At 52.6% G+C, this 27,834-nt stretch overlaps 1 protein-coding gene across 1 annotated transcript in view; it reads left to right on the forward strand.

Annotated features, from left to right (window-relative positions):
- LOC118248855 (rho GTPase-activating protein 39-like) overlaps window positions 1-27,834 on the forward strand; it is a 52,492-nt gene that overhangs the window by 4,323 nt on the left and 20,335 nt on the right. The window contains 2 exon segments of the mRNA XM_035548258.1: window positions 18,911-19,306; window positions 26,234-27,542. Of these exon segments, the coding sequence (XP_035404151.1) occupies window positions 18,911-19,306; window positions 26,234-27,542 (1,705 nt within the window).

The following is a 27,834-nucleotide window of genomic DNA, read 5'->3' on the forward strand; positions in this document are numbered from 1 at the left end:
AGAGAGTTTTATTTTTCCAGTTGAATATTGACCGGCGGATTCCAGTGTAGCTGGTAACAGTCTCCCAGGTGCTCTCCCAAGCCCTTTTCATTGTGTCTTGTCAGCTGGCATTTTTTTTTGCTTATGCAATACACAGAACCAAAAGGGGTTTGGGAAGCTTTTAATGACGATGTTGAAGATCCAGCTCCCTTGTTTGTGATGAGGCACGGAGGTGGTCAGGACGGGGCAGTCCTGCACAGGGTGCTGGTCCGGCTGGCGTGGCCACGCAAGGAGTTGGGCTTGTCTGGCGTCCGGCCGGGAGAAGGGACTGGCATTGGATGATCTTAGACCTTGACACGCTCAACTTTGGAAAATGCCTGAAAAATCCTGAGGGTTGGCAGGGGAGAAATGCTGGAATAAATGAAGCATTGGGAATTGTAAGATTTTTTTTTTCAGGTGCTTTCTTCTTGTTGGACTTAAGGTCTTGAATTAAATATATGGAATTAAGCCTTATATGAAATTTTACTGTGGACTTCGTGCTATGGAGCACTGGAGAATTTCTAAAATAGAGGTCTAAATAAAATAACTCACTGGCATCTTTGTCAGGCACTGGAGGCAAATAGAAGGCTGATTCTACACAGAGGATCCCTGAGCCAAGCTCTTGCTGTACTTTGCCTTCCTTGAAGGAAAGTGCCCTGACGTGAGATGAATCAACGACCACAGCGAGCACCCGTGCTCCCTGTACGTGCTGTTCCAGCCTGGAGCCGAGCGGTCCTGGGCCCCTCGACGCCAACCTTCTGCTTAGCCACAGGGTTTATGATCTACCAAGATTAAACAAACCAAGGGGGGAGCCGGGGGGAACTCAAACCTGTGCTGGACTCCTTTTGTGTAACTTGGCAGATGTGGGACGCTGCCATAAGGTACTTTGTTTTGGCAGATGGGGCTGTTTCCTACCTGGGCAAACAAGGTTGCTGCTTTCTGGCTGGAAACCCATTACAGGAGCAGAAAAGATGCAGTGTAGTGGGATTTTGTGTTGTCTTGGAGATTGAGTTGTTGGTCTGGGGCCAATTGCACTGTAGCAAGGATAACTTCTTTTTCTGTAGGTCTGTTTTTTTTCTGTTTGGTTTTGTTTGTGTGTGTGTGTGTGTTTGTTTGTTTTCCCACCCCACTGAAAAATGACTTACTCTCCATCACCAGTGATATGAGGAGAAGCCCAATGCAGTCTGCACAGGGGACAAACTCAACAAATCCACCTTTTTTTTCTTTTTTTTTTTTTTTTTGAATTGGGCATTACCAGGCGTTGCATGTGGCTTCTCATCTCATGAGTGGCAGCAGCCAGGGCTCCCTTTAAGAGAAGGATGGGTTGTCGTGAAATACATTCAGTAACGAAATAAAGCCAAAGAAGTTACTATAGGAGGTTCCTGGCGAAACAATTGAAGGCAGACCCGGGGGCTGATGCGTGGTGCTGCCTGGAAAGTGCCCTCCTTGTCCCCACGCGCCGCCGGAGGCTGCGGACAGACCGGGTGTTGGTGGCAGCTGCAGCTTTTGGGGCCGTGCAGCCAAATGCTCCTGGCCCTGGTTTGCTGGCTGCAACCACCCGCCCCTGTCCCAGTTTCTGCTCCCCCTTCTCCCCACCCCAATCTATATGTGCAGCCTTACGTCCCCCGCGTCTGTCCCCCGCTGTTTTCAGGGCGGTGTGGGAGGTGATGAGCGCAGCGGTGATCCCAGATGGGCAGCAAGCACGTCTGGGTCTCAACAGCAGGAGGTGGCCTGCTGTAATCTAGGCCCTGAGCATCTCTTACATGTGTTTAAACAGCAATTCAGCTTCCAGCTTTTAGTTTCCATACGTTCAGTTTGTCATAAAACTGTAAATGACATATTTGGTCCTCTTCAGGTCCAACAGCTGCTTCCTCCTGGTAGATACCATGGTTATTGGGTTGTCCTTTGATAGCTACAAATATCCAGCTGTGCATCAGCCACGCCATCTAGTTCTTTGCTCCCTAGCTACCATAACTAGGTGTGGGATTTATTTTTTTAATAGGCTCTCCATTGCTCTAAGCTGTGGCGAACAGAGAAGCTCCAAGTGTTCTATGAATTCTTGGTGGTGAATCAACAGTAAGTGAAGCAAAGGGATGCGAGGGTGCAGAGCCTGGAGTGAGTCTGGGTTAGCTGGGTGCATGTCCAGCGTGAGAAGTGCTTGATGCATGCCTAAGGGCAGATGCTGAGTATGTCGTGATGTGGTGGCATGTTCTCGTAGCGTTTTGTACTGTCCTAACACAATGGATCATCTTGCTGTGATGTGACTAGTCGTGGTTCGGAGAAGAAGCGTGAAGGACATGGCGCTGGGGGTGGGCTGCAGCTCCATGCTTGGGTCAGCTCTCAGCTGGCCTCCACCTGCGGTGGAGTCCGAACGGCAGAGGGTTGGGATTTCGCCTTGGAAACTCTTGCCACTGACATAAAGGTAAAATTTAGTTTTCACACAGTTGGTTTTCCTGAATTTGCTAAAGCTGTAACTTAAAATAAGCCTAAAACCTGGGTTTGAGGTTGTGGAGACTGAAGCCTTCTACAAACCAGAAGTCTCTTTTGGGATGGCAATAAGAAAAGAAAAAAAGTGATGTTCTGGGGCTGAAGCAATGTGCTGCAATGCTCATTCATTCAGGCCCTGGGCCCCTTCACCAAAATGACTGAGTTTGCTAAAGCAAAGGGAAACCAGCCGTTTCCTTAGTTCGCAAGCTAAGTTAGCTCGGTGCAGGGTTTGAGGAGCACTGGTGTCCTTGTGCTGGGGACGCATGGTGAGGAAGGAGCATGGGGGAGCAGTGGGGGGAGATGGGGTTAAAGTTGCTGTTGAAGCCAGAGCTGAGAGCTCTTCTCTGCATGTCATGACTCGATCGTCCAGTTCCCTCTCCTGTGGTCCATCAGGCCAGCTTTGTGCGACAGAGGTGACTTTGGGTACCTTGCGGCGACTTTGGCCTCGGATGCCCAAACTCTGCTGGAACAGCACTGCTGTGGGGCAAAGCTACCTTTGGTAGGGTCTCTTCTTGGGGTTGCTGTTGTTGCTGAAGGGAGCAGGGCTGGAGGAGTGCAGCAAAGGGGGAGATGTGGCTTTGGTCTCTCTGGCTCCCATATCTCCTACCCGGGCCCGCCATGAGCAGCCTCTTGGGGTGCAGTGCAGTCTGTCAACGCTGCCTGCAATGGCTGAGCTTGCAATCTGGTGATGTTCTCCCTGCTGTGCTTGTGTGCTTGAACTTTATTTGGTCTCGGAGGGATGAAATCACTAGCTTTTGTCTCTGTTTGGATAAGGAAAAGCTTCTTCTCGGCTGTGTGAGCTGTTCGTATGGGGGAGGAGAAGAATTTGCAATGGCAGGAGCTTTTGGTAACCCTGTGTGGCTGGTGCAGGGTGAGTTTGCTGCAGGGCCAGTGGGAGGCTTTTTCTTTCTCCGAAACATAATGTGAAGACTAAAAACGGTTGAGAGCTCGGTGACTGTCAAATAGCGCAGTGCAAGAGCCTGGGGTTCAACTCAGAACGTGAAAGTGGGTCATCTTCGGTGTTGGAAGCACTTGTCCCTGCCTGCCCTGGAAGATTTTGGCGATGTGCTGAGCTGTTGTGGTTCTGGGTTTCCTCCTGCTCTGGAAGTGCTCTGGAGGAAAGCACAGTTTCCTATCTGAGCGCATTGCCTGACACCACGTACATCTTGTACTCTGGGTGCTGAAATAAAATACCCCCCACAGCTAGCGGCACTTGCTGTGCTGCTGCGTCCTTCCCTTGCTTCAGTGCTCCTGGCGCCTGCTCAGAGCAGAACCTGGGCCCCAGAAATGGCAGCCATCCCCTTGGAGGGGCCAGGGGAGGGCATGCATTTAACTCGAACCTCTGCTATTTGCAGCAGTAGACATTTCTTCGTGTCTGTGGGACGGACAGCGCGTGGGTTCGCGAGCATTGTGGCAGGTGTGCTGAGGCCTTTGCTGGGGCAGCCAGCACTGGGCTTCCCCCCCACAACTCTGCGCCTGCTGAACTGTGATAGGAGGCGCCAAGAGGAGCAGTGAGCAGCTGGGAAATGCAGACCCCCACTTATTTATTCTTATGCAAAGAATAAATAAATTGATAGGTGCAGAAATTGATCGGTGACTCTTAAATTCAAACCTGTTGCTGCCTAAACCTGCTCTGCAGTCTGCTGGCAGCCGGGCTGGCCCCTTATCTCCCACAGGGCCCTGGCAGCAACCCCGCGGGCCTCGGCCGCAGCTCTCTGTGCGCAGCGATGCCAGGAGCGAGTGAAGGGCTGGGCTGGGGCTGCTCCGTGGCACGGCCCAGCTTTAAGACTCAGTTTGGGCATCTGGAAACTGGGGACGGGCAGGTACTGTTGAAAACTCGGTACATACGCGTCCAGGAACAGTCAGCATGACTCCAAGCCTGTGGATGTGATGGGCAGCATTAGTAAAATTAATGAGACTTGTGTCTGCCCTACCTCAGAGCTGGCGTTTACCCCTGAGTCCCCTAAAAAGGGGCTTCCTGTTGTTTCAGCCTTTTAAGAGCCCTGATATTTGCTTGCCTTGTGTGGCTGTCCCTCTGCTAAGGAGAAGCTGATAGGAGCGGAGGTGGTATGGAAGTTATTTGGTGATGACGTTGGCAGTTCAGAAGAAACGGATACCTCCACTGAGAAAAGGTCAAAGACTTTTTTTTTTCCTTTGACAGAAAGACAGAAAATAAAAGTAAATTGGCAGGGGAAGGAAGGCTGATGGAGTGAGAAGGATGTTGGTCAATCTAGAAGACAAAAAGGAAGGTGTATTTTCCAGCATATTACATGTAAAGACAAAATAAGGCAGGCCAAAATATGACTTTTGAAGAATAAACTTAGTGATTCACATTTGTTCAAATGCATCAGAAACCTTTTGGAGAGATCACAGCAGCAGATCATGGGAGGCACAGAAGATAAATCCACTGCAGAAATCTAAACCATTTTTTTGGTGATCTTGACTCCTGTGGAGGAGCTTTTTAGTTTTGCAGCTTTGCAAACTAGAAACTCGCTGTAAAAGAGCTGTCTGAGAAGTTGTCTCGTCTTGAATGTCAGTAGAAATAGCTCTAAAGCAAACAGAGGAACTGATAAGAAACTATAAGGAATAGTTATCATTCACTTGAGTGCTGTGGGATCTTAAATATAAAATTGTTGGGATGCTTTTGTGCGTATGCTGTTGATTAAGTGCCCTTGGTATTGCAGAAATTGATGCTGGCAGATTTGATGGCAGTTCTTGAAAGGAGTGGGCCTTGGGGAAATCTGGGAGGTGGACATCAGGTGGCTCAATATCTGCCCAGGTGACTGCCAGAGGAGGGCTGCAGGGGATCCCGGGGACCCCAGAGCACTGTGCCTGGGTGTCTGTGATAAAGAACAAGGCACTGAAGGCACGGCTGAGTGCAGCCTGTTGGAATAGGGTTAGCAGGGCTCCTGTAAAGGCAAACCCTGCCTCACGGACCTGCTGGAGCCTGGGTCACAGGACCGGTCAGGACCAGTACCCAAATACATTTTAAGTATTTGGGTTTTCAAACAGTCTCTGACAAAAATTTGTAAAAATCTAAGCTGATATGGAGGAAAGGTCCTACGATGGGCCCAGGCTTGGTTAAAGCACAGGATGCAAAGGGTGGGGTTTAATGGTCATTCTTCAGCATGGGTGAGAGCCAACAGAGAGCCCTAGGGACTGGGGCTGGTTTTCATCTCATCAGTGTGACCTTGGGTATGGAGGGGTGCAGTGAAACCCCCAGGTTTGCAGAGGGCCCTCAATTCCTTCAGCTTGGTTGAGTACCTCACCAAAGGTGAGGAAACGCAGAAGGACCTTGTGGAGCTGTGTGGACAAATCTGTGGCAGATGAACTTCAGTGTAGCCAAATGTGGGGTAACTGTGAGGAAAAGTGGTGTGTGCTGGGCCTGCATGATGCCGAACCTGGAACGGGTGCTTCTAGCTCAGAGAGCCTCCCAGAGCCGCCCTGGGCACTTCTCTGCGATCATCAGCAAAGCCGATGAGTGTTGGTCTCCATCCGCAAGGGAGATGATCACAAAGCAGTGGCGTCGCTCTGACCCTCTGTAAGGCCTCGGTGCACCCGTACGTATCTTGGGGGCTGCGCGCAGTGGCGCTGGAGAGGCTGCAGAGGAAGACGACCGAAATGACTGAAGGACGGAGTGCTGCCTTATGGAAAGAGGGGCTCCTGGGTTTGAATAGGAGAAGGTGAGGGGTCTCCGATGGTCAAGGTATGCAAAATCGTGAAGGCAATGATTACGCTGGATTTCTATCTACCAAGCCTTGCAGCACCGGCACCAGAGGTGCTTGATGAAAGTTACAGGAGAGATTGGTTTCTGAATTCATTGTCCCGGGAGGCTGTGGAGGAAAACGGCATCAGCAAGTTCAGAAGGGATTGAGGTGAGCTTAAGGGCAACAGGTCTGAACCAGATGCTGAAGAGATCAGCCAGGGAGGTACCCTTAGCATCCATAATACAAGCGTGGATTCTGGGGGGACAAAGAAGGAAATGGAGAGAGGGTAAGACTGGGTTGGTGTGCTCTGCTGCTATCCTGGTTGTAGGCAGGATGGATGGATAGCTGGTCTCACCCAGGGCACGTTTTTTACATTCTTGAATGGTTCCAGGAAACAACATCGAGTAGGAACGTAGATATGATATGCTGGGGAAGAGTCAGCTTGGCTTTTGTATACCAAAATTCCAGCCCTGTGAATTCATCAGCACTTGGAAGGCGTTCATGAGCACACAGTGAGGGTGATCCAGTGGAACGGTCTGGTGAGACTTTCCAAAAGGTTTCAGTGAGATCCTGCCCTCAGAATCTCCAAGAAATGTCCCTCATGGAACATGTGGATGAATTAATGGTTGAAAGAGGTTGCAGAGATCAGGAGTAGGATGTCAGGTTTGACAATGGAGGGAAGTCGCTCGTGGAGCCCAGCTGGGATCTCCGCTGCTCAGTGTTGGTTCATTACCTACAACGGGACAGGAGTGACGGGCGGGGAGAGCATGCCGTGGCTCACATGCACGGCGATGGGCTCTCAGCAAACGAGGCAAGAGATCACGCTGTTCAGGTGTGAGATCCGGGTAACGGGCGGTGCTGTGAAAGCGTTGGCTCAGTAGCGCTGGAGGAAGGAAGTAGGGCGTTGTGAAGAGCTGAGAGGGGAGCAGAGAACACAGCAACGAAGTCACGGCACAGCTGCCGCTTGCTGTCCTGGGAAGGTTAAGTGTGTGCCAGGCTATCCTGTCTCAGAAAAGTCCTTGCCCCAAGCTGCTGGGAGCAGGAAAAAACCCCATGCTTTTTCACCCTTAATTTTTCTGTCTGTGGCCAATGCTTTGTACTGGAGGCAAATGGGGCCTGCTGAGGTGGGCGGGATGCAAAGAGATGTTGAATGTGCCCCAGTCCATGGGCTGTGCGGTAGGAGGAGGACAGAGGGAGCACTGCTGCCTTTGACACTTCTTGTGGCAGTTTGCTGAATTTGCCCCTTTTCTGCTGCTTTCGTTAACACTGCTGAAAGTGAAAAGCCCAGTTTTGGACTGAGCACAAGCTAATAAATGCTTGTTTTTTTTTTTTTTTTTTTTTTTTTTTTTGGTGAGAGAAAACAAAAGGAACTTGTTTTGGGCACCAAATCAAAAAGTAAATTGTTCTCACACCGCCGTTCAGTTACCATGTATAGCAGTTACTGCCATGGCAACAGATATTTTCAAGATCCAGCCAAGATCTTCCAGGGCTGCAACATGACTTCTGATACTTGCTCATTGTGATGCTATTAATAACTGTATTTTCCCCCCTCATAGCCAGGAAGTTTCTTCTTCCTCATGTACAAAGTGTGAGGGATAAGCTCATTTTAAATCAATTGTGGGGAGAAGTGACACTGGGGATTTCCTGCTTTTTTTGTTTTTGTTGTTGTTGTGGAGATCCTGTATAGTGCTGCCAGCTTTGCAGCTACCTCCTGAGCCGAGCAGGACTGTGCCTATTGTGCTATTTATAAGAAAGCCCAGTTGGATTTTTTTTCTCTTTTTTTTTTTTTTCAAACCAGGACAAATAGATGACTTGTATTTACTCTTCCAGCTATGCACAGAAGCTTAAGTGTTTATTTCAGGCTGACTTAGTTCAGGGGAGAACCTGTGGCCAATTAAAAGCCATCTGGGCCAGGCTGTGGTCCGCACTATTTCTTTCCCGATCTCCAGCCATTTAAGTGAGATGAACCACACCATGTATCCCAAGTGGTGGTTCAGCAGTTCTTCTGAGTTTAACTTGGTTCAAAATCGCCATGTGCACACCCGCCTCTTCCCAGCTGCATGAGTTACCTGCCGGCATCTCCTGGAGCTGGAAGCGTGGCAGAGCCACCAGGGCCCCTCGGCACCTGATTAAGGAGCTGTAGCAGAGGTGGGACTTGGCCCTCCGCTTGTTCTGGGGGCTTCTATCATGCCGGGGCAGCCGTGGCAAGCATGGACAGAGTTGTGAGCCTGCTGCCGGCTCTGGTTCTGCCTGCACACACGTGAGCTTGCAGTGCAGCTGTCCCTTTTCAGCCCTGCAGAGGAATGAGACGTTTCACTGGCCCAGCCTCTTCACCCCGCGAGGGCAGGAGTTTGGCTGTGGCTGCGAAAGTCTCCTTGCCCCCTTTCCTCACAGACTGCAGAGCCAAGGGGAGCGCTCAGCACTCCAGTTTCCCCTGCTTTCCCGAGCGCTCAGGTCCTTCAGTTTCTTCTGACGTCACTGCCTTTGATGTCCACCCTTCCCCAAACACTGACATCCCCAGCCTGCCGGATTGACAGCCTGCTGTTAAAATGGAGCGAAAAGTGCTTAGTATCAGGGAAAATGTGGAATCTTTTTATTTTACCAGCCCTCCTGGAGAAGATGAAGAAATGAGCATCGCTGTGCAAAAGGTTGGTCGAATGCAAGAAATAATTCAGTCTTGTCTGCAGGAAGCAACTACTTTTTTATTTTGTTTCCTCCCCTGCTGTTGTACCTTTTTCCCGGGAGGGCCTGCTGGAGGTGCTGCAGGGCTCTGCGCTTCCCATCGAGGCAGTGCGTGATGCGGGAGCTCAGGCTGGGAGGTTCCAGCCTGCGCAGCCCAGATATTTTTTCTGGACATCCACAAGAAACATCTGTGCACCTTTTGGGCTGAGGACTGACACATGGGGCTGGTTCTCTGGCTTCTTGCTGACTCTCAGGAAGATTAATCCCACCTTTGTTTCTGCATCAGGGTGAGAGCAAATGCAGGTTTTGAGCTCAAACACTAATCATACTTTGTTCAGACACGTGAGATTGCGGAGACGTTCAGTTTTTAAAAAGGCTCTGAATGCGTTTTGCGGCAAGGTTGAGTTATGCAGTCTTTGTTTCTCATTAAATCAAGCCTGATCTTGTCAGTGACAAAGTACCAGCACTATACCTAAGTAGCATTTTTGTTTATTTGAAGTTCAAAGATGTTAATATAGCCAATGCTAGTCTTACTAGCACAGATGTGTAGTGCACAGCAGAAGCTGAAGCACAGCTCATGGGATGTGACTCCTACCCAGTGCATGACATTTTGGAGATGATCAGGAAAAGAGACCACATTCAGGGCAGCATTTGTACATGCCTTTCCTTTTAGAGGAAGTTTTTTTTTTTTTCACGGTTTATTACGTCAGAATTTAAAAACAATGCAAAAAAATCAAGCACAAGCTAGATTTTTCATCCCCAGCTACCAATTCACTCATCAGTAGGTGAGCTTTTTCGGAGGTTGCCTTCATTCCCAGCATCTCTGCTCTGTCCTGACTGATGCACTTCCCTTGCAGCACTTTCTGTAGGCAAAACTAATGTATTGAAATCAATTTCTCATGGAAAGAGGTTTTCTGCTTATTGTTTTATGAAGGGTTTATGAACTCTGTGGCTGAGATTTTGGCTATTTATTTACCACTTCTCTTCCCTTGCCAGAGGAAATCAGTGTGCTTGGCCTGGGGAAAATGATGCTGACGCTGAAGCAGCTCCTCCACATGGAGTACTTCAGGGATGAGTTTCCTCACGGCTAGGGGAGCAGAGGAGAGTTATTCATTTGCAGGCTCTGCATTTCCTGTTGCTTTTGACTTGCTGCCAAATTCCTCTGCCGTCCCGGCACTGCAGTGGTTAACGTGAGTCACGCTTAACAAGCTGGGACAGCCAGGCCTTTCAAAAGCTCCTCTCCATTTGTTCCTGCTTAGTTTTTTCAGCAGAGTCGGCAGAGACAGCTGCAGCTGGAGAGATTTGCCGAAGAATGAAATGGCCTAAAAGAGTGGCGATGAAACACTGTTATCTTTGTTTTATGCTTTTAGCCACCAGTGTCTTGTGGGCTCTGCCAGCTGAGAAGTAACCCGGTCCCTTGCATACGGCGTCAGTGTTTTGCATGAGTTTTCAAGGGGCTCTGTGTTTCAGCTAATAAAGGACTGGCAGCCCTTTAAATGAAGAGAGACAGAGGGCTATTATTTTACTAATGCCGTGCGTTTAGGAATGTTGCTACTTCAGATATGTAGCTTTGCAAACTGCCCCTTGACAGCCATATGGAAAGATGGTCTGCGATCCGGCTGTTCGTACGGAGTAAACAGCTAGGCGCCCTTGTAACAGGGCTGGCTGTGCGTGGCCGTGACTTGCAGGTGCCCCACCTTGTAATTAGACCTCTGCACCTTCTTTAGCAGAGCCGGAGCTGTGGTGGGTGTTTTATGGGCTGGCAGAATTATTTTAGGAAGGTGTCTCAAGGGGCCCTTTCAGCCTTCATCACTGCCCACTCTATTTAGGCGTCTGCTTGGTCCCAAGTTACCTGCTGAGGGTTTTCCATTTTCTGTTTTAAAGGGTTTCTTTTTTAACCCTCCCTGTCTTCCCCAGTCTCTACTAACCTATGGCATCCAGCAACCTTGGTCAGCGTTTTCACTTTGCTGCTGAGTGTTCCCATGTGTAGCTCACAAGCGCTGCTGGACCTGGCACAAATGAGCCACTGACATGTGGCTGTTTGCTTGGCTCGGCCATGGCTGCTGTATGCTCTCTCTTCCCTGGAGTGAAGATGGTGCAAAAACTGTTCCTGTTTTCTCCTTCTATATGGAAAATTGCATCATGGAGCTGCTTTTGCCTGCACCCGTGGCCAGGGCAGCAGCTGTGGGATCCCTGTCTTCATGGCAAGGCTGGGAGGGATCCTTGGAATGGGCAGCGGTGATACAGGGGACCGTAAAGAGTCAATCTCAGTCCTGAAGCAGCTGGACAACAAGCTAGCTTAATCGGGACTTTTGTCAGTAATTCCTGGAGTGACAGAGAGGGCAGCAAGTGCTCCCATGTCCTTGAGATAGCAGAAATATCATGTGCGACGTTACTGGGTCTGGCACAGGGAGAGTGCTCAGCGCCGGCTGTTCCGCCAGGGCTGTTGCCCTTCAGCCTGTTGGCAGTTGCAGCGCCGTGCCCCAGTCCCTGCCGTGCACAATGGGGTTGGGAAATGGTAGGAAATGTAGCCCTGCTCGGGCTGATCTACCCCCGTAAACAAAGCGTGGTCAGCTTTTGAGTAGTTGACCCTGGTCTGAAGTGGCCGCCCCGTGTCTGGGGGTTAAGGTGGAGTGCAGGAGGCGCCTCCTCCTGCGGGTCCCTGCTCCATCCCTGCCTCTCACTGCCTGTCTGTCCCTTCGATAGATGGGGGCAGCTCAGTCCTCGCCATCGGGTAAGGCGCATCCAGACTGGCAGGCTCCTGGGTGCTCCAAGCAGACCCTGTGTAACGAAGTGCCAGCGCTTATCGAAGTGGGGAAGGCCTGACTCTGCTCCATCTGGAAGCATCCGTCCTAGCTTGGTGTCACCCACAAAAGCACAAGGAGAAGGGCAGGTGTGTGACCGTGGGTACCTTGCTGCGGAGGTTTGCACGCCTGGTACTGGAGAGGTGATGGCTGCAGGGCTGTGCCTTGTGCGTGTGCCCGCTGCTGCCCTCGGTGAGCCCACACACCAGCAGGATGGTCGCGTTTACGCTCACCAAGCCCAGCCTGTGGCGAATGTGCCTGAACCGAAGCATCCTTCCTGAAGCTGGGGCTGAGCTCAGGCTGAACAAGGCGGGCAGCAGCCAGGAGGTGTTTCCCTGTTTAAATCCCGTTTGGGGGGGATGATGGAGTCTGGTGGCAGGTTTGCCTGGATGAGGATGCGGTCACCACCAAAGCACGGTAGCCGGTGCTGCTCCAAGGTCATCAGCAGGCCTGGCCATGTGTCCTGGGCTTGGTCCGTGTGTGATGCAGCGGGTGGGAGGACAGCACCAAGCTGCACCAGGTTGTGGCACCCACATCCACTGGGCAGGGACCAGCTGGAACCCGGCATCCCCTGCAGCTTCCTCCCCTCCAGTAGCTGGGGTTTGGATGGAGCCACGGAGCCATGCGGCACGTTCTGGATGGAGAGAAAGGGGACGAAAAGTGCCAGTACATTTTTCTGAAACTCGTTCTCAAATACTCAGCCCTTAAAAGGAAAAACGTCTCTGCTGCAGCCCTTGCTGGGCTTAGGAGGTGCCGCAGTGTCTGGGGCAGAGCAGAGCTTTTGGAGGCCATTTAGCAATGGGGGATTTTGTCTGTGATCTGAAGCGCAAAATGAAAACTCCCATCATGGTGGTGGGAGAGATGCAGGGGACGCCCTGGTAGCTCGAGGGCCAGACAGGTCAGTAGGGCAGGTCCTGTAGCCCCAAAACCTAGTTCACTGCTCTGTAGGGGTTTGGGCTCTGCAAGGGACTTTGTTCCCCCTGGACCAGCTATCGCAGACACCCAGGACTGGTGCCCAGCCGAGCCCGTTGACCCCGGCCAGCCTGCAGACTCTGTAAGAGCAGAGGGCAGCAGCGCCTGTCCTTTTTTGACACTGGATGCTTTCTGACATTGTCTTCTACCCTCTGCCCAGGCTGCAGCAGCCGCTGCTGGTCCCTTGTCAGGATGGATTTGCTTGTCTGTCCTTGTAGAGTGACTCGGCGTGGGATCTGCTCTCCCCTGGGGATGATTCACTTCTGTCCCCCTGTCTGCTTGTAGGGAGCCCAGGAGATCTTGGCTCCCCTGTGATGAGCTGCCCCGCTGCCCTCAGTAGATCACGGCTCTGGCAGCAGCCAGGTGGGAGCCTGCGGTGCCGCTGTGAGGGCGGGAGGGAAATCTGGGAACACCCACGTGGTCATGGGGTGAGCTGGGACTGGGGCTGGTGTAAGAAGCAGCGGGGTCTGAGCAAGCAAGAGGCTGACAAGTTTCTCATCTGCATCTCCATCTTTCAAGACGCCACCCAGCAGAAGGCTTGGGGCTTTTTTTTTCTGTTCAATTACGATCTCCAAAGTAAAGAGCTGCTTTGTGTGCTAGGGCCTTTTCCAGGCCAAACAGGCTCTCTGCAACCTCTAGCCCACCTGCATCAGGGTGCTGTGCTCTTTTCTCCCCTCTGTAACGTGCTGCTGGTGTGAAAGTGGCTCTGGCATGCTGGATTCTGCCTGCAGAAGGACGTTCTGCTCATGTGTGAGCTGAGCATGCGTGCTCAGGCTTTGAGCAATTGCAGCCATTTGTGCGCTATTTTTACAGTCTGGTGTGTCTCCTGCTAAGCAGAGGTTGGTTTGTTTGCAAAATGCTTATTTTCGGAAGCAGGAGAGTCTTTTAGGAACAGGCTGACATTATATTTATTTTAGTCCTTCTATAATTCCTGTTAGAAGGATGTGTGTGTATTCAGAATAGGTTCAGAGATTATATATGAGGGAGGCAAGGGACAGGGTTGCTTTGGGTGTTGTTTTTTATTTTATTTTTTCTGTAAGACTTAAATTACAGCTTTTCTTGGCTTGGCTGTGAGTAAAGAATAAATTGACCGAGTCAGCTGGTGGAGCATTGCGGTGAGGTGCTGTTGTTAGAGACCTTGGAGGCTCTCTGCAGCTCCAGGGTGCAGATGAGTTTTACAGCCTTGTCCTGGCTTCAGTGTGTAGATCTGAGCGACTTGGAATCGCGCAGGGGTTGCACTTTCCTGCAGCGAGCGAGGTTTTTTCGAAGCGGAGTCTGCCCGGCAGCATGCTCGGGTGCTCCAGGTGGCTTCACCCATTGCAGAAGGCAAGGGGACGGGCACGGTGGTGCTGCCGCTGGAAGTGCCGTGCTGAGGCCGGCTGCTCTTCAGCCTGGTGCCCGCAGCATGGCACCCGCAGGCAGCTTCTGGGGACTCCCTGGGGGTTGCAGGCACCACTTTGCTCCTTCTCCTGGGTCCTCGTCGCATGCCGCGCCAGCAGCAAACTGAGGTGATCTGAGCTCCCTGGCTCCTGTGGACAAATGGCTTCTGATGCTGCCACCAGAGCTGCGAGGCACGTCGAGCCCCGGCTGCAGGGAGCCGCCCTAGGTGCCACGCGCCACCTTCCTGCCCCCATGGGCTCTGGCTGGCATCCCGGCGTGGGACGGTGGGGTCACGCCGTGCCACACGCTTCTGATCTGCCTCGTCCTAGGGTTTTGCCACCACCTCCAGCTTCGCAGGGACTTCGGCAGCCCTGGCTTGGAGCTGCATTTCTTTGCACAAGGGCTGGGCCCGGCGCCTGCACTGGGCCGCGGCCGGTAGCAGCACCTCTTGCTGGCAGGGCGCAGGGTCATGCCCACGCTTCCCTTCGTGCCCGTAAGGATCGCGGTGGCCCATGTCCTCTGGAGTTCTTCAGTCAACTGCTGACCAGGAGGGAGTCCCGTGTCCTGTGAGTGCAGCCATCATTCTGAGGAATGAACTTGTGTGGGATTAACTACATGGCTTTACGCTGGCTGTACTCAGACTCCTGCTTCCTGGAGGAAGAGCTTAATTTTCCAGGTGTTTTTCTTTGTTGTGGGACCGTCTCTGAGCATGCTGGAGGCTCCTGTTGAGGCCATCCATCTTCAAAAGCCTACTCAATACAGAGTCACCGTCAGCCAAGAAGGACTGGGTACTGCTCCAAAGAAGGGAGGTGGAGAAGGATCCCAGCTTGGGGCAAAAAGGACCGGAAATAGCAAAACGTGGAGGTGAAATGGAAGATCAAGACATGAGACCTCTCCTTGCCACCATGCAGAGGAATGTCGTCTCAGCTTGAAGTGCCTTGAAGCAAGGTGTTCTCATGCCTTCCCCTGGGTCTCTCCTGTCACCAGTGGGTAAATGAGTTGGTGCTGAGCAGCATGTGGAGGAAGCAGGCAGAGGGAAGGCTTCAAGCAGAGGACTAAGTGTTGCTTGGGTAATGGTGGCAAGAAAATCAGTTGCCCTGCAGATTAGTGGCTGTTTAGTTTCTTGGGGCTTCTTGTGTATTCATTCAGACTATTTTTCCCCTCCTGTGTTTGCTCACTTCCATTTCTGGTCCCTTCTGTTTACTTGAAACACTTTTATTCTTTCCTAGACTCACACTAGTGTCTTAGTCATTATGAGAAGACCTCACCAGGAGATGTTAGCAGGAAGCAGGACGCCCAGTGCTGTCACATGGGTTTGTGTTGCTCCTAGCTGCTCATTTCACATGCTCGGAGCGGCTTCTCGTCCCTGCATGAATCAGTCCCACAGCTACACCCCGAGCCAGTGCGTAGAGCCTTGCCACGCCTGTTCCTGGAGCAGGGAGCTGTGTCCTGTTAACTGCAGGACAGGTGGATGGGCACGAGCGGGATGCCCAGGGCTAACGCCTGCTGCGCTGCTTCTGTAGCTCGTGGTTGGGTAAAGCTAAGTTACTTGCCCAGGGCAGAGGGCCTCTTCCCTGCACAGGTCGGGTGTCCAGCATCCAGGCTTCAGGACAGGCATGGAGCATGTTATGCACATTACGCACCTACAGTCCCATATGCAATGCAGCCATGTGGGCTGGGGAATAGGAGCCATGCTGTGGTCTTTCAGGCTGAAATATCCTTTATTATTATTAATGTTGTTATTTATTATCTATCTTATTTCTTGGCTTTGCCAGCCAGGGTCCCCGCGGCAGCCAGGATGGACCCAAGTTTAGCTCTTAGTTTCTGAAAGAGCAAAATTTGCAAATATAAATCACACCTGTCCCAGAGGCTGGCAGGACAGAGCCGCACCTTGGCCTTTTACCTGTTCTGTTTATACAGTGCCTCAGAAAAACAAAGTCTGCGAGGGGCTGGCTGAGCCTTCGGGTGAACGCAAACCTGTTTGCCCACGTGCAGTGCTATCGTTGCACACAAAATGCTTCCTCCTGCTCTTTGCATGCCTGGCGTCTGCACGGCTGGCAGGGCGCTTCCCCCAGCACCAGCACAGCGCCTGGGGACCTTGGACCCTGTGGCAGCCCCATGGACCCCCAGAAGATCAGCGGTGTCTGGAGCTGTGGTCTGTTTGCAAGCTAGGAGGCTTGGAAAGTGTTTGTGTACTGACTTAGAGAAAGGAAGCTTCTGAAACCCCTCAGACAATAAAGGAGGATGTACACTGGGAAATGTGTTTTTGCTTTTGGAAGCAAGTGGGGATTTTGTCGAAGTTCCTCTCTGCTCAGGTTCGCTCACTGGTGAGGGGGCTGGTGCTCCAGTTTCGTGCAATGCCCTGGGGTGCGGGCTTCACCTGGGTCTGCCAGCTGGGTCTGCGGGGATCCTGCAGCCAGAGACACTCGGTCCCAACAAAAGGGAGATGGACTGAAACCACCGCAGTATTCCTGCTGCTGTGACAGCGGTGGCGCTGTGTGCAGTGGCAATGGGGAGCTGGGAGTGGGGCACGCGGGGTCCAAATCTGCCCCTTTGTCCAGGGCTCAGCACAGGGAGGACAGGGAAAAGGCGTTATTCAAACTGTGCCCAGGAAACTGCTTCTTTAACCCTGTTAAGGGCTGTTTGAATTCATTTTTTATGTCCAAGTTACGGCCTTATCTCTCTCCAATCCTGTGTTTATCACGTCTTTCCAGAGTTCCTGATGTTATGTTCCAGACTTGTGTGTGGCAGCCCGGTGCTGGCCCTGCTCCAGGAATGTGCTCCTTGCTTTTCCTTCTCTTTCTTTACATGTGAATGTGATTGTACCAAACTTTCTGTTATTTCCAATGTGTTCTGTGTGAATTTTTGCCTTGTTAAACTCCAGCTTGGTAATCCTCAGACTCAAATTTAAGGGGAACAAAGAGGTCACCAACCGAAGGCGTCCACTTATATGTCTTTGCACGCGAAGATAAATGTGGGCTTGTTAAAACGGAAGACTATAGTTAGCAACACACACTCGGTCATGGCCAAGTGCCATGAGAAGAATTCGTTATTTTCAATAGCTTGCACTTAACATAAAATAGCTGACCTCTCCTCTCTCCCAAGAAGCACCAGCGCTGGTAGAGCTGGTCGGTGTCTCAGATCTTTGCTACTCCGGTTGCTGGCAAAACAGATCAAAACCGTCGTGCTCTCGAATGTTACAGTTTGATCGCTCAGCTTGAGGGGTGTTTTTTGTTCTGCCAAGTAAACACGGGGTAACGTCCTCCTTCTCTCACCCCTCTGCCTGAGCAAGTGTTCCTGTGTGGCTGTGGTGTGTGGTGTCACGCCATGCCTGCTTTCCTCTTCCAGCCTCACGTGGGCAGCGTGCTGTGCCATGGGGCAAAGCCTCAGCTCCCAGCGCCGGCCACAGCTCTTCCCACCAGAAGTGCCCAGAAGCGTGGGTCTGAGTCCCCTTTTAGTCCACCTCTGGTCATGCCCATTTTCCAGTTGATCTCTGTCACCGTGTGAGGGTTTCCGGTGCTCTCAGAGGTCACCGCTCCATTTGTACCCCCCTGAGCTCCTCTGGCTGTCCATCAGACCCACTTTTCCAGTTCCTTATCCTATCTGGACTTCCTTGCTGCTGTATCCTGGGAAGTCTCCTCCCAGCACTGCTAGGCTCTTCTGCTGCCATTGTTTTCCTCTTTTATGTCATTTTTATGGATGACGCCCCTTTGCAGTTCACAGTGTCCTCGATAAGAGCAGTGACTTACTGCTTTGTTCCTTCTGTGCCTCTAGGTTGGTGTTACAGTTATTTAGAAATAACCAGGCTCACTCTATGCTTCCCACCCCTGAGCCATGGCACGAGGGGCTGGTATACCTTAAATCAAATGGGAACACATCTAGTTCTGACAAAGAAACAGATGTTTGCTGGATTTGCAGGTGAGACCAGCCAACAGGCATGCTCCTGGCCTGCTCCAAGGGTTTATTTGGGGTTAAACTGCCTTTGTGCCTGTTGATTTGGCAGCCTTGAAGAGTGGCGGAGCAGCGGCATCCCTGGCCGTCTGGCTGCCATGGTGCGGCACAGGGGCCGGGCCTGCCTGTGCCAGGGGCTGGTGGGGCCACCACTGATGGAGGCCTGGGGCCTTCCCAGCCGCCGCTGGAGCAGGGAGCCTGGCGGGGCCCTTCCTCTCCCCAGGGACGGTCCCTGGGGCTGCGCTTGGTAAACCCGAGGGGAGGATGGAGCGAGGGGGAGCTGCCAGTTCTGCCAGGGTGGGTTTTGTAGAGCCAGCAGAGTGTTTACAGGATGTGAATGATATCGGAGTTAATATCGCTGGCATTTCACTTCGCTGCGTGCTCGGCCACCCTTATATGTCCCTGTTGTACCCAATGGCACCACTGCTGGCGTGTATCAGGACCACACAGCCCAGCACGTCCATCACCACAAAGCCAATGTGTTGGTCTGCCCTACAGAGGCAGGCGCTGGGGAGGAGGAAGGGTTGCACATAGGGGCGAGCGCTGCTTATGCTGCTTGCCTCGCTACCACCTGGGGCAGCTCTTCAGGGTGCGTTAGAGGGCTTGGTCTGACCCTGCCAGGCTCTCTCAGCCCCATGCCTGGGGCCAGGGGCAGTACCAGGGTGGGAGCAAGCAGGGAACTGAGTGAATGGGTTTTAGGACTGCCCCTGTGACACTCTTACATTTTTTACCCAATGTTTATCACTTGGGCTCCTATGGTTGCACCAGTGCTCGGTTTGATTTACCAGTGCATCGGTGGGTGATGCTCCCTGTCCCTGCACTGCTTGTCCAGGGTTAGCGAGAGGGCAAGGCTCCTGGACACCCCCCGCACCCCTGTCCTGCACTAACACAGCTCTTATTCCCCCGCAGCTCGGACTGGGTGGAGATCATCGAGCCCCGCTCCCAGGAGCGGATGTATGTCAACCTGGCCACCGGTGAATGCGGCTGGGAGCCCCCCCCCAACCTGAAGGTGCGCCAGTCAGACCAGAAGCAGTGGTGGGAGCTCTTTGATCACAACAACAACCGCTTCTACTACTACAATGCCATCACGCGGCAGACGGTGTGGCACCGGCCTCAGGGCTGCGACATTGTGCCCCTGGCACAGCTCCAGGCTATGAAGCGCTCTCAGCCTGACTGCCAGGGCCGGCAGCACCGGGGCAGCAGCGGCAGTGACAGCAGGAGCACCCCGGTCCCTGTAGCCCTGCTGCAGGAAATGGAGAGGGCCAAAGGGGACTGCACCGCCGAGAAGAGGCTGGACACGGGCAGGTAGAGAGAGTTTTGGTTTATATTTACTGGGTGGCTTCTGTCCCTGGGCAGGCACTGACACATGGGGCTGGGAAAGCTCCACAAGCCCAGGTGGGTGCAGTGCTGGAGCGAGGCGCTGCTAGGCCCGTGGTCACCGCCACGTGCTGTCCTCATCCTGTCCCAGGTAAAGCTGTCGCCTTTCACCACTGCAGTACCACTTGAGCATCCTCATTTGTGTAGGACGCCATACACAGATCAAAAGGTGATTGCCACAGACACCTTTGCGCTCAGCAGGAGACAGGATGGGCAGGGCTGCTCGCTGCGTTGATGAAAGCTCTGTTGGACGCTGGTGGTGGGCACATGGCATGGTTTGCTGGGGTGGCCAAGCTGCCCTGCAAGGGCATGGGTGGGCCTGGCTGCTCTGGCTCTTTTCCTCCCTGCAGCTCAGCCAGGGCGGAGGAGGGCTGCAGGGGACAGAGCACAGCCACTTGCTTGCATCTACCCTGCAAGGAAAGAACAATAACGGGATGCTATTTTGTTTGGCCGAGAGATTTTCTTGCACTCAAACCAGTCTAACAATTGAACTGTTTTCATATTGAAACTTTGCCAACTTGAGCTGCATAAAAGCATCCCCTCCCTGGTCCGTGCCCCTTGCTGCCTGTGGCTGCCCTGCCTCCTCCATGCCCTGTCTGGGCATCATCCTGCCACAGAGGACAGGGTGCAAATGGCCAGGGAGGCTGTGCAGCGAGTGCTGCTGAGTCACACTAAGGAGAAGTGATTCACCCCAGGGCTAGAGTAGTGCTCAGGTGAGTCTGGTGCTCCTGCCATCCCTGACAGTTCTCCGTTCCTGTTTCCCTCCTGCAGCATTTGGAGAGGGTGAATACAGCAGGCTAGGTGTCTTTTACACCTCACTTTTGGGATCAAGGTCACATCACTGTGTGCATGGTGCTGGTGGGGAGAGATTAAAAAACCTTGTAGGATGGCGATTCTGGAAAATGTCTGCTCTAGAGAGCTGTAAGCTGAGGTTTATCACCTGCCCACTGCCCCATGTAAGGTTCCTATATGTTCACTTAAAATCTGGTGATGCACCAGAAGAAGCCTGGAGCTTTGCTGGTGCCTGTGACACCTCCAGTGCCTCCTGCCCTGTGAGCAGCCTGTCTGAGTTTCAGGCCTGGCCAGAGGGTGATCCCAGCATGATCAGGAGAAGGTGGTGCAGTGAGGGATGCCTTGGGCTGAACCGTGGTAGCTCCCAGCACCCAGTTCCCTTCAGTCGCACCCTGTGGTCATGGATGAGTGGGCTTAGCATCCCCGAAGGGTCTCCTGACCTCCCTGCCTGATCCCAAGCTGTATCAGCAACCGTGGGGCATCTTCAGCCTGTGACAAAATGCTGAAGGGCAGGCGCTGGGGAAGGTGTGTGTGTCACTAAGCCACTTCTGGGACCTAACAGTCTGCTCGGTCTTGTGTTGCTTTTCCAGATCTTTGTACCAGTAAGCCAATGGCATTTGCTTACAGAAGATGTTTTCCTGCAAGGATGTCAAGTGCTGTTTCTTTGCATATCCAGCACATATAGTCTCAGCCATTTGTGAGCAGTTGTTAGCATGTCTGGTTTTGGTGCAGAGAACACTTGCTCTACCCAAGTCTGACACTCTAGGAGAGATTTATTGCCTTTTTCTAGCTCATAAAATGGTGAGTGAGGAGCTGAGCCCAAAGCAAGGGTTCCCAGGTGGGATCTAATACCCTTGCTAGGGTGTCTGGTCTAGTAACAGCAACAGCTTCTCAGCCCTTTTGTCTGCATTTTTCTCCAAAGACAAACATAAGCATGTCCTTTCTTCTCTCGGCAGGGTTACAGCTGTATAAACAGAAGGCTTGAGTGCTGTCGTTAGCATTTGACATCTTTATAGGTACCTGCACCTGAGACTGTTTCATTTTTGTCTCTATCAGCAGCACGGACAATTTGTTTTTCTTCCCTTTATGCTTGTTGTCTCACAATAGATGGAGAGGACAGAGGAGATCAGCGTGATCCCCAGGAGTGGCCTCTTGCTAGCACATGCTACAGGGAGCCGGGGGAAGGAATTTAGTCCTTTTTTCACCAATACTTTGCAGTTGACTTTTTTCTTATTCTTTTAGCAGCCTGTTGTGTCCCACCCTTCCTCTCTTGTGCCTTCTGTCAGCACTGTTAGATTTGGGTGCTGCTCTTGTCATCTTCAAGCATGCTGCACTCGTGCCCTCCTACGTGCTGATCGCGTCCTCTCCCTCGCTGCCCCGCTGCTCGCTGCTGCTTTTTCTGCTCTCTCGATCACACAAGCTCAGAGCAGCCTCTCTGGAGACCGGCCCTTTGCTGCACAGGCAGCACTGGGAGGCTGACCTCCCTGTGGAAATGGCAGCTGCTTTCACTTGCTGCTGTTGCTGTGGGAAAATGGCTCCTCATGTCTGGAAACGGGTGCTGCTGGAGAAGCAGCTGCTCCTGGGAAACTGAATTTGTTGGGAGATCCTGGAGGGAGTCGGTGTGAGCCCAGGAACCCCATACCGGAGCAACAGGAGGGCGGTTGGGTTGCTGTCTCGGCTCCCAGTCCGCCTTTATTAGCTGTCTCCGTTATTCGAGCTCTGGAAATGCTGGATGTGTTCCTTGGGGAACATGAGACTGAGTTAGGGCTGAGGGCGGTGTCCTGGAAGTATCCTGTGAGCCCCCTGCCATGCGCTGGAGCTCTGTGGACCTCGGGTGAGAGGGCTGGGGCTGGGGACAGGGTGATGGGGCCAGCCGAGGACGGCCTTGCCCCCGTGCTGCTCTGCAGTGCTCGTGCACTTCGCAGCTCAGGGCTGCGGGCGGGCTCTGCCTTTCCCAGCCTTGCTGTGCCGGCGGACCAGCTCTGTTCTCCTCCTCTGGTTCTCCCAGCACCACTTTCTTTGGAGGGGGTTTCCGGGGTTCCCCCTTGCAATAACGCTGCATCTCAAAGTCCTCTGGGTGGAAAAGCACTGTCCCTAGGAATGTCCCGTTCCCCCAGGACAGGGCAGGCACAGGTCCCTGCTGCGTGGGCTGCAGATGGGGTTGTGCTGCTGTCCCCCCATAGCCCACCCTTGCCGCAGCTCAGCATTGTGGGCTGGGACAGAGAAGGGGATTTTGTAGGCAGTGGGGAAAGGCGCGGCTTGGTCTTACCATGCCAGCAGGGTGTGCTGGAAGGGGCATCAGAGGGGACGTGTGACACAGAGGTGAATGGAGCCTGTGAAGGTACCTCAGCCTCTTCTCGACTCTGCTCTACCTTGTCAGGGGCTTACAGCTCCTGTAAATAATGCCAAAGTAAGGGTCCTGGTGTAATGCCAATATTAAGTTCTTCGTAATTGGACAAGAAACACTAATACAGGCTTGTTTCCTTCCACATTTATGCTGCTGGCTGTGGGGTGGGACCCACACGCAGGGCTTCACACATGCCCACAGAGCTCTTCTGGGGTCCTGCAGACCCAGATTTGGGAGGCTCGCCTCTGCAGCCCATGGTGGTCTCCACCCCCATGTCCAGCGTGGACACCCCAGGCGGTAGCGGCCATGCTGCTGAAATACAAACAGCCCTGTTTATTTGCCTCGATGAAAGCACCAGGAAAACGACTGCTGGAAAGGGCAGAGCTGAGGTGTGGGGGCCTTTTCTGCAGGCTGCTGGGAGGGAAGAGCAAACAATGGGGAGTCCAGAAGCAGTAACTGGAGCCTGGTGAGAGCTGCTGGAGTTGGGTGCGGGCTGGGAAAGCCAGTGCTGGGCTGTGGTGTTTATATTGGAGCTACTTGAAAGCATTCCTCGAAAGAAGCGTCTCAGGGGACTCAGCTGGGTCTCTCCTGCTGGTGGCTTAAGAGCACAGCTGAGAGGCTGTGCTAGGACGTGTCTCCACTGCTGTCTCCACTTTCTGTCAGGGTTTTTGCTGCTCAGAAGGAGGCTGAACCTTTCTTCATGCTGGGAAGTCAAGAAGTCCCAGTTCCCCTCTGCTTGGTCTTTTCAGGGATGGGGTTGAGGAAATCGGGATGCAGAACCAAGAGCTTGTTCATGATTGTGGAAATGGCCTTTTTAGAAAAGCCTTGTTCTTTCCACGGCGGTGCCTCTTACTGCTGATGTCCAGCTGGCAGAGAGGCTGGAGATGGCATGCTGTGTTTGAGATCAGGCTGGCACCCTCGGATACAGTAAGTGTTTAGGGGCTTCACTTCTCCATCATTGGTAGTAGGGTGATGGTTGGACCAGATGATCTTGAAGGTCTCTTCCAACTTTTATGATCCTGTGATTCCATGATTCTATGATTCCATCACCTTCACTTACAAAGCTACTGGGCATGGTAGCCATGGCCTGGCTGGAGCAGCACGGCTCTGCTGTTCCCGCAGGGACACACTGGGGATGCTGCTGGGGAGCACGGGCAAATGCTCGGGGATCTGATCCACTTCTAATGCCCAAATGGTGGCCGCAGCAGGCTGGGGAGCAGCGGCAGTACAGTGGCTATGCTCACCTCCCACCTCTGAGGCTGGGCAGCGTCCCAGCCCTCCCTGCCCGGCCATGCTGCTCAGCCATAACACAAAAGGGCCTGGTAAGTCATCCCTTTTTAGCTGACGGAAGTGGAAGTGACAGATTAATGCTGGGCTATACTCCGGAGGCTTCGTAGGTTTCAACACGCAAAGAAATGACAAAGACAGAGAAAGCGGCTGTGCAGGGGGTTCTTCTCCAGGCCATTGTATCCAGGTGTAGCTCTCTGAGGCAACCCATCTCCTTTTGTTTCGAATGTGAAAAATAGCTTAACAGCAGACCAAGCAATCACAGAATGTTGTGAAATTGAGTTTTATGTGCAAATTCCTCTTCGAAGGGAGGACTGGGTGAGGGGTGGAATGGCTGCTCTCAGGCCCTGGGAAGGACACAGGGCAGCAAGGAGCTGTCATCTGGGTCAGGTCTCACGCAGGGAGCTCTTCCTCCCAAGGGAGTGCAGCACCTGCGTTTTTCCCAGTCAGGTCCCTATTGCTATTCCAAGGGCATGCAGGGCCAAGTCATGGGCTTCGCTCTTTTTCACGCATGTTGCGGAGAAATGTGACAGAGACGGGTCCTTCAAATGGCATCGCAGCCCTGCAGCACCCAAGGAGACCATCCGTGGTGGTCAGGGCTCCTTGCCACCGTCCCGGGGAGAGCGAGCGGGACCCCGCAGAGGGGTGGTGCTGGTCCAGACATGAATGCTGCTTTGGGCTGGCAGAGAGCAGACAGCTGAGTCACATGGGTCACTTACCAGCCTCCTGGTGAACATCTCAGCCGTACAGGTTTGCTCTTTGCCTCTGGTGTTGAGCTAAAATCGTCCCCGTGGCTGCTCCATGGCAGCCCTCCAGCCAAGGAACAGATCTGTTGTGCTTGTCCTTAACGTGGCTCCTTGCCGGTCTCACCTCCCTGCCGTGAAACCAGCTGCTGGTACAGCCAAGCAGAGGGGTGGGTGTCAAAAATGCTCATTTAAAAGCATACCAAATGTTGCTGCTCTGGTTCTTCAGGTTGGTTCAGGAGCTCTTCTAGGAACAGCTGGGTTTTCAGCAGTCTGTGCTTGGCCGTGTGCAGGATGAAAGTGCTCAGGCAAGGTCTGGTGCATGCAGCCCCCAGGCAGGGATGCATGTTAGGCTGCAGGGACGCACGAAAGCCACCCCCGTGAATGCTGGCCCCCTCCTACTGATACCCTGCCTGGTCCCTGCATGTCTGAGAAAGTGTGCTGAGTGAGGGCCGGGACCCAGCAGAGGAAGGTCTCTGGAGGGCAGGTGCAGAGCAGCAGAGGGTAGGGATGTCATGATAAGCCCCACGGGGCTTGAGGAGGATGGCGCAGGCGGGCACTGGCATCTCCGAGTGGCCGAGAGGCAGCCCTGGACATGCAGGGGTGGTGGGTCTCTCCACCTGCACGGAGGCCACAGGGGTGGGAGCAAGTGGCAAGGCTCAAATAGGAAAAAATGGCTTTGAAGATGTCATGGGAGCACCTTCTGTTACAGCCAGGGACACGCAGTGCACCCTTGCGTCTTACCTGGTGATGCCTGATAGCGGGTGCATGGAGAGAGCGCAAGAAACCGGGGCCAGATTCAAGGGGACTTTTCCTGGGGACAGTGGTGACTTTTAAAGACCTGAAATCTCAGGCTGGTTCAACAGCCTTTTCTTTCCCTTTTCCTCAGAGCCCACAAATGAAGACTGACTGTAGATGCTGCCTGGGGGGGTCGTTATTATGCTGCAGAATGTGCCCGTGGGACTGGGAGGTTGCAATGAGCATGCCGGGTTGTGGTGGATGCTGAGCATCGTCGCGAGGCAGGGAATACCCCTAGCAGAAAAGGATTTCAAAGCCATGAGAGCTGAGTGGAGCCAATAAGCTTGGCCAAGGGAACCAGATTGGAGGGCATCTGTACCAGACTGAAAGCATGCTCTATACAGATCTACCACATCCCAGGAGCTGAGGACATCCAGCCCTTTGCACCTCCTGCATACCTCATAGGTTTTGCTGTAACATAGATTTAGAAAATCTCTCCTCTGGAAGGACTGCTATTGTAATTTGACAGTCCAAAGACAGACACTTGGGATTATTTTTCAGCTCACTGCTTGAGTAGTTCAGAACAGCTTGCTGGTCTTCAGCTGGTCATGCCGTCTGATGAGACTTGGGAAGAGGAGGTTGTGTCCTGTCTTGGTGCCGCTGATACCAGACAGCTTGTAGTAGAACGAACTTTTTTCATATGGTTGTTCTGCTGCTCATAACTCAAAGTACTCACGTGCATAGCAACAATGTGTTTCTGTTTCAGGAAGGGGGGATCTCCAGGAAAAAAACAATGAGGAGCAGATACAAGTGCTTAGGGAATCTCCAGGTGCTTTGAGACTAACAGTCTGGTATTTGGGCAGACATAGGGGATTAAGTTAACATAGACATAGGGATAAGTTAGCATAATTCTTAAATAACTCTATATCTGTGTCTTTTTTCCTTTAGGGACTCTCCTACCCACTGGCAGCCTGTGCCAGGAACGAAAGCAGCCATGTTGGTCAAAGTGAACAGTTTAAAGCAGGTACAAGGCTCTTCAAGCGCTTCCCTTCAGCTGCAGAGTGCTCCGGAGGCCAACAGCCAAAAATCTCTTCCAAAACCAGCCATATATGCTCAGCCTCAGTCTATGTCCCAGAGCCCTGGAGCCGCAAAGCAAATGCCTGCAGGAGAAGCAAAGCAGTCTATGCAGATCAAAAAGACGGAGAATGGTGGGTTTTGCCTTGTGCTGATGAATGGTCCAACTTCTCCAACACCTCCAAGGAGCCAGACAGGAACTCCCCAGCCTGCATCCCCCAAGTATGCCTCCCCTGCACCTATATATGATGAGCCATCTTTAGAGTCTCCAATTTACGATGAGCCACCAGTAGATATGGACACTGAAAGCATGAGTATGAGTGGGATGTCACCACCAAGGTCACCGAGCAATAGCTTAAAGAAGCAGCTGCAACCAACCAAACTATTACAGCATCCAAGTGTACAACAGCAGCAAGGTGCAAAGAAGCATGCAAGAAATCCTTCTTCCACTGAATACAGCCCGGCTGGCAGAGAATACATAAAACACATGGTCAACATTGATCAGTCTTCCAAACTCTCCCACTCTGCTGCTGCAACAGCTGATGCTTCTACTAAACTGCCTGGTCAGCTTGCTTCAAAGGACAGCTTCAAGCAGTCTTGGAGGATCTTGGAAGCCAATGTCCTCAAGAGCATAGAAGCCCACCACAGTCGACAGAGCAGCCTGCAAACTCAAGAGTACCAAACTGGTATAAGCCATCAGGACTCTGGTTACTCGACTGGCCCTTCTCCAAGTTTGAGAAAAAGGAAAGGAAGGAGGCATGGGACAGGTCAGGGAAGACCTGGCTCTGTGGGCAGCAGCAGTGAGCTCACGGCTTTGAACGATAAGCTGATTGCTGAGATGCGTGCTGTGGTGGGCAGGTCAGCAGCTTGCCGGGGAAGCAAAGCCAGCCTTGATGCTGAAAGTCTGGAGGGTGGCATCCCAGCAGAGAGCAGCAAAGTCAGATTCCATTCAGACCACTTGAAAAAATGCATCAACCGGAGCTCAAGGGATGACGTCTCGGCTAGTAATAGGTCTCTGTACAGACAGGGCATGGAGAGCAGGGGCAGCTTTCCCAATGATGTGGCTGCTCCGCAGGACACAGTGAGGCAGAAGAGGACTTTTGAGAAAATAGATTCTTTAGAAAAGAACGTGACCAGCCAGACGAGTTTGTCTTCATCAGGTGCTATGCGTCGTTCTTCCCAGGTACCTCCCAACCTGCATCGGGTTAATTCATGTCTGCGCTGGACTGTGTGGTGCTGAGCCTGGTCCTCTCATGGGTGGATTTAGTGGATGTGCTGTGCACAGAATGGTGTGCCTGCAGAGCAGCAATGGCTTACAGAACTTCAGAGCTCCATAGGTGGAGACCCCAGTGGTGTGAGAGGAGCGTGAGGATGGGGGAGGGCATTGTATGCCTGTCCAGCAAGCCCTCAGCACTGCTGTGTTATTTGTATTGTGGCAAGTTATTTGTCTTGTGCTTAAGCTCTGTCCAAACAGA

This window comes from Cygnus atratus, chromosome 16, assembly GCF_013377495.2.
Source record: "Cygnus atratus isolate AKBS03 ecotype Queensland, Australia chromosome 16, CAtr_DNAZoo_HiC_assembly, whole genome shotgun sequence".
In the NCBI taxonomy this organism is placed as follows: Eukaryota; Metazoa; Chordata; class Aves; order Anseriformes; family Anatidae; genus Cygnus; species Cygnus atratus.